Raw genomic sequence first — 11466 nt, 5'->3', positions numbered from 1 at the left:
GAAGGGGCAGCTAAACTGCTCTCCTCTCCTCTTTAGCCCATGCAGTGTTTTGTCTTCACAGCATAAAAAGTGCTTCTCACTCCAGGTTCACTCCCAGTGTAGCATCTCTCCCTGCACGCCTTGCATCATTGAACATCAAGTGTGTGTGTGGAGGCTTACATTTGAACGTAAAGCATTGCTGTGTGTATGTGTATTTGGAGTGTGTGTGTGTGTTATTATGTTTTTGCCAGGTTGTCAGTTTCTCATGCCTCCCCTGGACTGTACCCGTCATTGGAGCAGCTGCCTCTGCTCACCTCCCTCTCTCTGCAGCCCTCCATCCCCCTCTATCTTTCCCTTCCTCCATCCTTTCATCGCCCCCTCCAAACTGCCCCCACCTCTATGATCCCAACCCCTCCTCCCCATCCCTCCTTCACCGCCTCGCATGCTCCCACACTCCGCTTTCACCTCTCTCTGACCCGTCTGCCCCTCCATCTCATCCTCTCTTCCCCACCACAACTCTTCCCTCTTCCCCCCTCCCCCTGAACCCTAACCCTCGCATATGTTCTCTCTTAGACCCCTCCCCCCTCCCTCCCTCTGCACCCCTCAAACCCATCCCCCTCCACCCCCCCACCCCCCCAAGTCATCCCTTCCACTTCACCCATTTCCCTATCTCTCCATCTGCCCATCCCTCACTTCTCCCTAACCCTCTACCCCTCCACATCTCCTCCTCTTTCACCCTCCAAGCCACAGACTGTATCTTACCTACACCGTGTATCAGACAGCTACTCTGCTTTGTGCGTGTATGTATATGCATTCCTCTTGTCATGGCATCTCTTTGTCGCGGTAAGTCTGGAAGATAACCATTTGAACCTTCTTTTTTTCATTCAATTTCCCCATCCATTCACCTCTCTATCCTTGTCTCCTTCCATCTCTCTCTATCTCATCCTTCTCCTTGTCTCCCTCCATCCCCCCCTCCTCCAGTCTGAGCCTGGGCGCATCCAGGGAGTGTCAGAACAAGGAGCGTCTGCTGGAGCAGAAGTTCCGAGCCGGCCTCCGGGACTTCCAGCAGTGGCTGGTCAACGCCAAGATCAGCACCGCCAAGTGCTTTGACGTGCCACAAAGCGTTGCCGAGGCATCCACCAGCCTACAGAGGATACAGGTGAGGGCTTCCGGCTCCCAGACACTTGGGCCCTGACACACATTTTATGTTGGTGTATAGTACACTTAAGCAAGTAAGTAAGTACATACACTGTACACAGGCCAGGAGTAACCAGGGTGCTGCTCAATGGAACACTGTTCACAGTGCAGAACAATAGCTAGCTGTTGAAACGCCAAGCACAAGGTGGTCCAGGAACCAGGTGGGCTGGATGTGCTAGACCTAGGCTTAGAGCCAGGGGCTTAACAGCAGGTTCTGTCTCTCTCTGTCTCCCCCCCCCTCTCTCTCTCTATTTCTCTCTCCTTTTATCTATCTAACTCTTTTCTTTCTCGCTCTCTAGCTCTCTCTACTTCTCTTTCCATCTCTCCATCTCTCTTCCTTTCAATTCCTCGTTCTTTTGTTCTCTCTTTCTCTTTTCCTTCCTCTCTCTCTCTCTCTCTCTCTCTCTCTCTCTCTCTCTCTCTCTCTCTCTCTCTCTCTCTCTCTCTCTCTCTCTCTCTCTCTCTCTCTCTCTCTCTCTCTCTCTCTCTCTCTCTCTCTCTCTCTTCTCTCTTTCCCCCCCCCTTTCTCCTTCTCTGCCCGTGAGGCTGGCAGCATGACAGGGTGGTGTGACAGGGTCTTTAGAAGACCCTAGGGGTCTGTCTAGGAGTCATTGACATGTCTGTTCCCGTGTCTGTCAAGGTGTACAATACCACAGCTCTCCAGCTCTCTCTCTCTGTAGGCTAATCACCTCACATACTTACCTGCTGTTATTAGAACCAAGCAACAAGGAAGCAGATTCTGGAATGCAGAATTCCCATTGTGGAATGTCACCTTGTGAAAACCAAACAGTGAGCTCAGCAAAGGTTGCTTAGGGGAATGTGCGTGTGACAGTGTTTTTTGGGGGGTGGGGGGATTTTTACAGCGTCTATGTTCCGCTTGTCCTCTAATGTACCCTGTGGGACTCTGTGGGTGAAAGGGGGATGCTTGAGAGGGGGGGATATGGAGGAGAGAAATATGGCTGCGGTCATGTTTTATTTATTATTGACTCGGGAGGAGAATGTGGAACAATGTTTCCACATGGCTGACCCTCAGGAAGACCCATGCAGGGGGCGGGGAGGGAGACAGGCATTGTGTCACGCTTAATTGGCGCTATGGCGTTACTCTGGCTGGGAGAGGGGAGGAGGTGTGAAAGGAAGGGAGAGGGCAGTGAAGAAGTACTGGAGAAAGAGAGACAGACAGACAGACAGACAAGGATAGAGGGAGACAGAGAAAGAGAGAGATGGCAAGTATGTACTGTGTGTGTGTGAGGGGACCAGAGCTGGATCTCATGTGTGTGTAAGTGATGTGCTGACTGCACAGATGGCGCAGCAGTCCCTGCTGTGTCGCTGTCACCGGCTCTGCCCAGCTCCCAGAGACACGCGAGTGTGTGTGTGTGTGTGCCCGAGTGAGAGGGAAGCTGTGTAAAAGGGTTGAAGGGCACGTCTAACCACGCTTTTAAGTCTCACCGACTCTCATCTGTGCCCCTCTTGTATCTGACCCCCCCCCCCCCCCTCCCCATAGAAAGCTGAAGGAAAAAAAGTCTCTCTTTGGAATTCTCCTTTATTTTCACCACCTATTTTCTGAGTTCCCCACCTCTGTGGCCCCTGTGTGTGTGTAGGAGTTTCTGGGGGACAGGGAGCATGGCCAGGCCAGGTTGAGCACCGTGGGGGCCTGCGGAGACCTGCTCATGGCTGTTGTCCCCGGTGATCGGGTGGAGGGGGTCCGGGCCAAGGTGGCCAACGCCAGGGAGGACTGGAAGAGCCTGATGTCCAACCTGCAGATGAGGGAGACTGCCCTGAAGGTGTGTGTGTGTGTGTATGCGTGTGAGTTTGTGTGTGCAAGTGCGTGAGCATTCGTTTTTTTTGTATTCATACGAGTGTGTACTCACATCCTCAATCATCAGAGCCTGCAGTCTCAGATGAGAGAGTTCGAGGCCAGCGCTGAACCCCTTCAGGATTGGCTGAACAGCACAGAGGTCAGAGTTCAGGAGAGCAGCGCCCGGCTTCACGACCTCCCGGCCAAGAAACAGGAGCTCAGCAAGCTACAGGTACCCACCCCCCTTTTCTCCCGCCAACAAGTTCACCCACTCCCCCGCTGCTTATCCAACTGTTATACTACAACCGCTGGATCACCCCACTCTGACTCAGCAACCTCCACAGGAATAAAAAATTGTTGGGGGGGGTAAAATAAAAGGCTTGCTACTCAACCTTTTTCCATAAAATATTCATAATAAAAATTTATTTGGAAATATCTATGAAATCAGCTGAGTAGGAAAGGAGATGTGGTTCTGAGGATCCGCGTCCCTGGAGTTCAATCACAAATCAGCTCAGAGACTGTGGAACACCCTAATCACATTTATCAAGCAGCACAGAATCAGATTGGGCCCCACACATTTTGACACAATAGTCGTGGATAAGTCCGAAATCTAATTAATTCTCTTTTCTGTCAGAGCCAGTGTACCGTGCGGCTAAAAGGACCTTCTTAGGATGCGATAATGGCCCTGTCGACAAAGAAACGAGAGAGAACCGGAGAAAGAGAGACAGAGAGAGCTAGTGAGAGACAGGAGCACTGAAAAGATTACTGACAATAGGAAGAAAAACAAAACAAAATCAAAGCCTGCCCTTATCGTTGTTGCTATTTCTGTATTTACGTTGTCACCCTTCCTCTTTACGCTAGCTTTTGTCTGTGGCCCCTGCAAGCAATTACATTTCCCTCAACCAAAGCACTGCTGCTGTTCAGCACAATGCAGGCTCTGTATGCATCTGTCTAAACCATGGTTACAATACTACACCCCACCCCCACCTCCACACCTCCAGTTGTATTAGCTCCTTTGTCTTTCTACCTGGGTGTACGTGCCCTCCTGTTCCCAAACGACATCATTTGAAAACGCTGCTGTTTTTTTTTTCTAAGCACACTGTTTTGTAACCCCTGGGTGTTAATGTGCTCATGTTGCTGTGTGTCTGGTCTCCGTCTCCTGTTTACTCACCTCTCATCAACTCTTCCTCCTCGCCCCCTACTCCTCCCAAAACTCCCCAATCCCTCCTTCCCCAATCCCTCACCCTTCCACACACACACACCCACACACACACACACACGTCAAAGTGTGTGTTGGAGGAGATGGCTGGTCGCGAGGCCGAGCTGGGGGTGCTGAGGGAGAAGGCCCACCACCTCTGGGAGGGTCAGACAGCCGGCAAGGGCTTCGTCCACCGAGTGTCCCAGCTGTCTGCACAGTACCTGGCTCTCAGTAACCTCACCAAGGTAACCCTCTCACCCCCAACCCACCCCAGCCCCACCTAACCCCTGCTCTGTAACCCCTTCTCTCTGTGCTCAACCGTGGCTTGGGGGTGTGCCGTTGCTTGATTCATGCCTTGTTCGCTCCAAGACTCCAAACATCTTGTTGGGTTATCAGTCTGTTCATGTCGTCAACTGTGTGGCTGTGTCTGTGTTCATGTAGTTACGGTATGTTGCTGAGTCGAGCAGAATTCCCTGTGTAACGGAATGCGGCAGTGTAGCTCATGAATCATAGGGCTCGTTTCAGCTAAAACACTTGTTTGTTTCTGTGTGTCAGCAAAGCAGACCTCTCCCTCTTGTTTATTTTAAATTAGCCTGAGGAATTGCTGAGTCACCAACCATACGAGAGACTTGAGTGTCGTTACTGATGACAGCACAAGATTTATTGGACCACAACCCAACATTTATGAACACTAGGCAACACCAGACAGGAAACGGTTTTCTATTCTAGAATAGTTGTGACCTTTAAAACACGTTTCCCTCATCCTCATGTTTTATATCAGTGAACTTTGTGCTGACCGCTAGCCCTTCCCTCTCACACTGAGAGTCTATGATAGTGTCCATCCAGGGATGATGAATTAACCTTATTTACTTGGTAGGCTAGCTATGTACCTAGTGAGCTATTTATAGATACTCTTCCCTCAGTTACATGGAAACAGGCACAGCGATGTTGGAGATAAGCCACTTGTGGCTAGCTGAGCTCAATCTCAGGTGCTCTCTCTCTGTGTGTATGCAAGGTGTAACACAGGCACTTGCAGTATGTCTCCATTTTTCTCTACTCTGCAGAATTCTGTAAATTATAACGAAACATGACTGAAACCCTCCACACGCTCATTGTATTTTGAAACACCGGTTTCAAGTCATCTTGCAGTATATCATTGTTACCTACTGCTGTTCCAGTCCAAAACCATTATTAAGACCTTCAAGATCCCTAGGTTTTACCAACCTCCACCCCACCCCCCTCCTCCACCTCCCAGGACAAGGCATCCAGGATCGAGCGCATCGTAGGGGAGCACAGGCTGTTCTCCCAGGGCCTGAAGGAGCTCCAGGACTGGGTGTCTGAGGCCCAGAGGGTCCTGCTCACCTGCCTCTCCCCCACCGCAGACAAGGGTGTCCTGGAGGACAGGATGATCCAGCTGGAGGTCAGTTGGTGGGGGGAAACCACCTGAGAAACCTCTCAGGTTCCTGGTAGAACCTTTTCAATGCTGAATCAAATGAAGTAACAGTAGAATAGATGAAACGGCAAGAAACTAGACAAACCAAAGTCCAGGAGAGCCCTAAGGTGACTGTCGTTTCTGGTGCTGTTGACCCCCAGGGTCTGCTGGCGGCCCGGCAGGAGAGGGAGATCCAGCTGAAGATGCTGCTGACGCGGGGCGAGGCCGTGCAGAGGAACACGTCGGCCGAGGGCGTCCCCGTGGTCCGCAAGCAGATCCAGGACCTCAAGGACTCCTGGGACGCCCTGCTGTCCGCCTCCATCCAGTGCAAAAGGTCAGAAAAGGTCGCCCACGGAAACGGATCGATCCATCAATTAGCGGACCCTGTCCGTTTGGTCTGGTGATGGATCACAAGTGGGTTTGAATGGGAGGGGAGCTGATCTGTCTGGGATGAATAGCGTATCTCCGTGCTTGTGTGTTCACAGCCAGCTGGAGGGCGCCCTGTCCCAGTGGACCAGCTACCAGGAGGACGTGGGCCAGTTCACTCTGTGGATGGAGAGGGTGGAGGAGACTCTGGGCTGCTCAGACAGGCCCTACTCTGAGATGAGGGACAAGACAGCCAACCTGGGCAAGACCAAGGTGCTGGGCTGCTGTGGTGATACCGATAACTGAAGATCCATATGAAGTTGTGCTTTTTCAAATGTTCAGGTCTGGTTAGTCTAACGATGTGTGTGTGTGTGGTGTGTCCCTGTTTGCATGTGTGATTAGCTGCTGTATGAGGAAGTTCTAAGCCACAGCAGCCCTCTGGAGACTATTGCTACCAAAGGTTCCAACATGGCTGAACACTACACTACCCAGCAGGAGGTCCAGGCGCTGCAGCAGAGATACTCATCCATCAAAGACAAGGCCAAGGTGACAAACACACACACAAAACAACTCGCTTCCATGCTGTGTCTGGAATTAGGAATGTGCTCTTAATTTACTTGCTTGATGGTTTACACAATTACAAAACAATGAAAAAGCATCTACACTATACTTCTTCGAAAAGGCATCCAATTAAGTATGCATGGACTGTTTGGGCCATAGCCAATGTCTGGGTGTTTTAAACTGCTTCTCTTGAGCCGTCTTAACATACATTTTGTGTAATGTCTCTACACCACAAACGATACTTTAAAAGCATGGGTTGTAAGAAGTCCTAATAAAATAGCAGACTCCTAATGCTCAAATGATCTCCCTCCTGTTGTGCCTCCCCCCCAGGCTGCTGTGAGCAAGGCCAAGCAGCTGGTGCTGGTCCACCAGGAGTACCAGAGGGGGCTGCACGTGTTTGAGGACTGGCTGGAGCGGGAGCAGGCCACCCTGGGCCCTCTCAGCCACCCCGAGGGAGATGTGGAGACACTGGAGGACACGCTGCAGCAGCTACAGGTCAGCACCCCGCAGCGACTCTGAGGGGTCGGCATGGACAGGGGGAAAGGGGATGGGGTTAATGGGGAAGGCGTTAAAGGTTAGGGTTTCGGAGGGTTTGGGTAAAGGATTGGGTTAGAGGTTAGGATTTTGAGATTAGGGAGTAGTTATGGTTACCGTGTACTGCGTGGAGCTACACTGTTGGAGTGGTTTGTTTGTTTATTTAACTGTGTATCGGAGTGCATTGATTTTTTTAACAACGTTGTAAAAAGCCTGAATGGTCAGACATGGGGGTGTGACATTGGGGGTTGTAATGATGTTTGTATGAGGTGATACTACACAATTATCACTTTCCTTTCGATCAGCATTCTGACACTGCCACCCTGTCTTTGTCCTCCTGTCATCCTTTGTTCTTCTCTCGCTCTCTCTCTCTCGCTCTCTCCCTCAGCTCCTCCAGGAACGCTGCTCGGAGGGTCGCTCCCTGCTCTGCTCCGTCCTCTCCAGCAGAGAGGGCGTGATCCCGTGGGGCGTGCCCCAGATCGAGGACCGAGCCCTGGACACAGTGCAGCGCGAGTGGGGTGCTTACCAGGCCCGACTGGAAGAGACTGGCATCCAGCTGGGCTCCACCCTGGGTAGGCTGAGGCTACTGGGGGAGAAGTTTCAGAGTCTGGCTGAATGGCTGGAGGATATGGAGAAGAAGGCCAGCATTAGGACTCACCGCCGGTCTGACAGACCTACCAAGGAAGCCCAGCTAAAACAGCTTCAGGTGAGAGGGAAGGAGGGAGGAAGAGAATGAAAATCATTAGAGAGACGGGAGAGCAGGACTGCTGTAAACTAAAGTTCACGGTGTGTTAGCCATGTTAGCGGTTCATGCTAACTCTCAGCCCTGTGTTGCGTTTCCCAGCGGTGGCAGGAGGGGGCGCTGGTGCAGCAGAGCGGAGGCCTGTCAGTTCTGGCCCAGCAGGTGATGGAGGAGACCCACGTCAGCTCCCGGGTCAGCACCAGAGCCACCCTGCTCAGCGCCCGCTACCACGCCCTGCTGCTTAGCTTACAGGTGAGACATAGCTACACACACCACATTCACACTGGCAACATCATCACACAATAAACACATGGAACATCAGCACACACACTTGTGCACACTTATACTTTCAGACTTCAATTTGAGATCCAATTCAAAACTCATTATTTCGTTCTCACGTGGACCATTCCCTTGTTATATCGTCGATTGTGAATTGAGTGTCTTGTTGCAGTGACTCGAATTTGCACACAGCCTATACGTGAAACAAGCCCTTTATTTTCCAGCTCCACTATGAAGGACTAAAGGAAAATCAATGGGCCTCCTCTGGTCTGAGACTCAGGCTGTAATTAAACGCTACACAAGGCAATCTCACACTCTGCACCCCGACTGGAAGGGCTGCGCTGCCAGAGCCATTGATTTTTAGACCTGCAGTAACAACTCGCTCTCTTTCTCGCTCACTCGTTCTCGCTGTCTCTCTATCTTTCCCTGTCTATCTCTCTCTCTCTCTCTTGCTCTCTCTCACTCTCTTTGGCACTCTCTCCTTTGCTCTGTATCTCTGACTTTCTCTCTAACGCATGTGCACACGCTGTACACAGATGCTAACCACACACACACACACACACCTCCCTCTCCGCTGCTTGGATGCTTGTAATTATTCAGCGTGAAGCGTGTGTGCTCCATGCTGGAGAGCTGCTACCTCCATCTCCTCAGCGAAGGTGTGCACTCAGCACTATCAGCTAATTGGAGCTTCACACTATGAGATCTGCAAGTCAAGTGAATGATGGGTCAAAACTGCAGGCTTCCCCCCCACTCATATGTAGCATTGGCTTGAGATCACAGTTGAGTGGGTATGAAATGTGGAAACCAGCGAATCCTTCACCGCCTGCAGTTCTCATATTGACGTCTCGGAGATCAAAGTAAAGATCAGTTTGTTGTTAAAGCAGGGTTGATATAGATTTTAACCAGGACTCAGAAATCGTTCTCTGTTGGCCAAATGCATTTCGAATGGAGTTTCAAACAAAAGGACTGTTTTTTTTTTGTTTTTTTTTTAGTTGGTCTAGAATTTTTAAGAAACTACTTTTTGAAACCTAGCTGAGGTTGGCAAAACATATCAAAAGCTTAACAAGACGACTCACCTTGAACTCACCTTCAGCCTCGGCTTGAATGTCTGAACGCTGTGCAGTATGATGTCGCAAGCAGTAACATCACAACCTTCTGCACCAATTTTCTTCCAGGAGACCATCAAGCAGCTTCAGGAAGAACTGAGGAGCATTGAGGAGGCCGAGAGCCTCTGCATCTCCTTCTCTGATTGGCTCAGCTCGACCCAGAAGAACTTCCGAGCAGTGAGTGCCAGCACAGAACCTCTGGACCGGGTTGCCATGGAGAGGAAGATGAAAAAACTTGAGGTAACGCCCAGTTGCATTGCATTGTGTGGAGATGTTGCGGCAGTGTCCATGTTTGTTCAACCATTATGGAACAGAACGTCCACATCTAATAGCTTTGTGGAATAGTCTTTCCAGAACCCAGAGTTCCTGTTTCCTATACAGCGACAGATTGCCTTGATAAAACTTAATTAAGCCTCTGTAGCGTTATCTATCACAAGATGGATGGTGTTTTCTGGATTTTTAATTAATGCCACAGAATTTCAGCAATGCCTCATTTCAGTCCAATTTCTCAGCCATTTGCAATGAGATTGCTATTCCAATCTAATTTTCTGCCAAGCAACAAAAGGTGTTTGTAAACCCTTTTTATTGTTTGTGTTTGTGAGAGTGTGTGTGTGTCAATACGGCGTTGTTAGATTTAGTAGCTTCTGTATCTATGGGGACAGTGTTACCAAATAGACAATAATCAGCTAGATGGCTCATCTCTTGGATGAGACGGAACTAACTTGACTGGAACAGGGAGGCACGCGTGCCAGCACAAACACAGACTCACACATGGACACAAACACAAGTCTAAACTCGCACACACAAATCACCTCTCTGAAACACCCAAAATCATTACTGTACCAAGTTGCCAGGGCATAAACAGAGGAGCGTGTGTGTCTGTGTGTCTGTATCGATTCTCTTTACGAAGACAAAGTGGGCGCGTTTTTAGTGGAAGCTGGGGAGTGAAGGGGGAGGGGAGAGGAGGGGGGCCCCCCACTGTGAGACAGAGGATGAAGAAGCATCCACCATGTCAAGAGCCTGCCCCATACACACTGCACACCACACCACACGCACGCACTGCAAAACACCACACGCACACACACACACGCACACACACACAGCTCATCTGGCCTGCTGGTATACACACACACACACTGCACATACTGTACATGTACACACTTGATCACCTACACAAAGATATTCACACACCACATAAAGACACAGCTCATCTGGCATGAGCTTTGCAGTAATCCATGTCCTGGTCTCAACGTCCCCCTCTGGCGTTGGGACTGGTCCATGCTGTCACTGCACGTGTTCTGCTAGCAGGGCAGACTGATGGGCAATACAGCCCTGGGTCTCTCTCTCAGAGAGAGAGAGAGAGAGAGAGAGAGAGAGAGAGAGAGAGAGAGAGAGAGAGAGAGAGAGAGAGAGAAGGAGAGAGAGAGAGAGAGAGAGAGAGAGAGAGAGAGAGAGAGAGAGAGAGAGAGAGGAGAGAGAGAGAGAGAGAGAGAGAGAGAGAAGGAGAGAGAGAGGAGAGAGAGAGAGAGAGAAGAGGAGATGAGAGAGAGAGAGAGAGAGGAGAGAGAGGAGAGAGAGAGAGAGAGAGAGAGAGAGGAGAGAGAGAGAGAGAGAGAGAGAGAGAGAGAGAGAGAGAGAGAGAGAGAGAGGAGAGAGAGGAGAGAGAGAGAGGAGAGAGAGAGAGAGAGAGAAGAGAGAGAGAGAGAGAGAGAGAGAGAGAGAGAGAGAGAGAGGAGAGAGAGAGAGAGAGAGAGAGAGAGAGAGAGAGAGAGAGATGAGAGAGAGAGAGAGAGAGAGAGAGAGATGAGAGAGAGAGAGAGAGAGAGAGAAGAGAGAGAGAGAGAGAGAGAGAGATGAGAGAGAGAGAGAGAGAGAGAGAGAGAGAGAGAGAGAGAGAGAGAGAGAGAGAGAGAGCGCCCTGTGGGATAGAGCAAGATAGACATCCTAGCCAGGAGCCACGGAGAGCTACCATGGATAAAGGCCCAGATAATCAGCCCCCTCCACTGTCATACTTGGTGCTTCAGCAGCCAGCGGTGCTGTCCTGATGCGCATAGGTAGAAGTGCAACACTGTGTCAGATGAATGATTACAGGGATCGAGGACCTTCATCACACAAAGTCTGTGTTCAGCATCAAGCCTAGAGGACGTTTATCAGATGTTCCAAGTCTAAAGGATTGGCAAACACGTCCTGCGAATATTTTGGCATATTTAGAAAGTATACAGTGTATGTCTACATCACATGATTTACTGATTTACATGATTACTGGGCTGAAGACAG

At 50.3% G+C, this 11466-nt stretch overlaps 1 protein-coding gene across 1 annotated transcript in view; it reads left to right on the top strand.

Annotated features, from left to right (window-relative positions):
* The first annotated feature begins 1113 nt into the window (after positions 1-1113).
* The window catches only part of LOC134025209 (nesprin-1-like), a 49559-nt gene continuing 39206 nt past the window's right edge, over positions 1114-11466 (top strand). The window contains exons 1-13 of the mRNA XM_062468108.1: positions 1114-1138; positions 2775-2792; positions 2858-2957; positions 3060-3203; positions 4259-4414; positions 5425-5589; positions 5763-5935; positions 6087-6240; positions 6370-6513; positions 6859-7023; positions 7451-7768; positions 7907-8056; positions 9259-9429. Of these exons, the coding sequence (XP_062324092.1) occupies positions 2922-2957; positions 3060-3203; positions 4259-4414; positions 5425-5589; positions 5763-5935; positions 6087-6240; positions 6370-6513; positions 6859-7023; positions 7451-7768; positions 7907-8056; positions 9259-9429 (1776 nt within the window). The 5' untranslated portion in view covers positions 1114-1138; positions 2775-2792; positions 2858-2921. The remainder of the gene's footprint in view (positions 1139-2774; positions 2793-2857; positions 2958-3059; positions 3204-4258; positions 4415-5424; positions 5590-5762; positions 5936-6086; positions 6241-6369; positions 6514-6858; positions 7024-7450; positions 7769-7906; positions 8057-9258; positions 9430-11466) is intronic.

Source organism: Osmerus eperlanus, chromosome 8 (genome assembly GCF_963692335.1).
Source record: "Osmerus eperlanus chromosome 8, fOsmEpe2.1, whole genome shotgun sequence".
Classification (NCBI taxonomy): domain Eukaryota; kingdom Metazoa; phylum Chordata; class Actinopteri; order Osmeriformes; family Osmeridae; genus Osmerus; species Osmerus eperlanus.
This window is presented reverse-complemented; position numbering and strand designations above follow the sequence as displayed.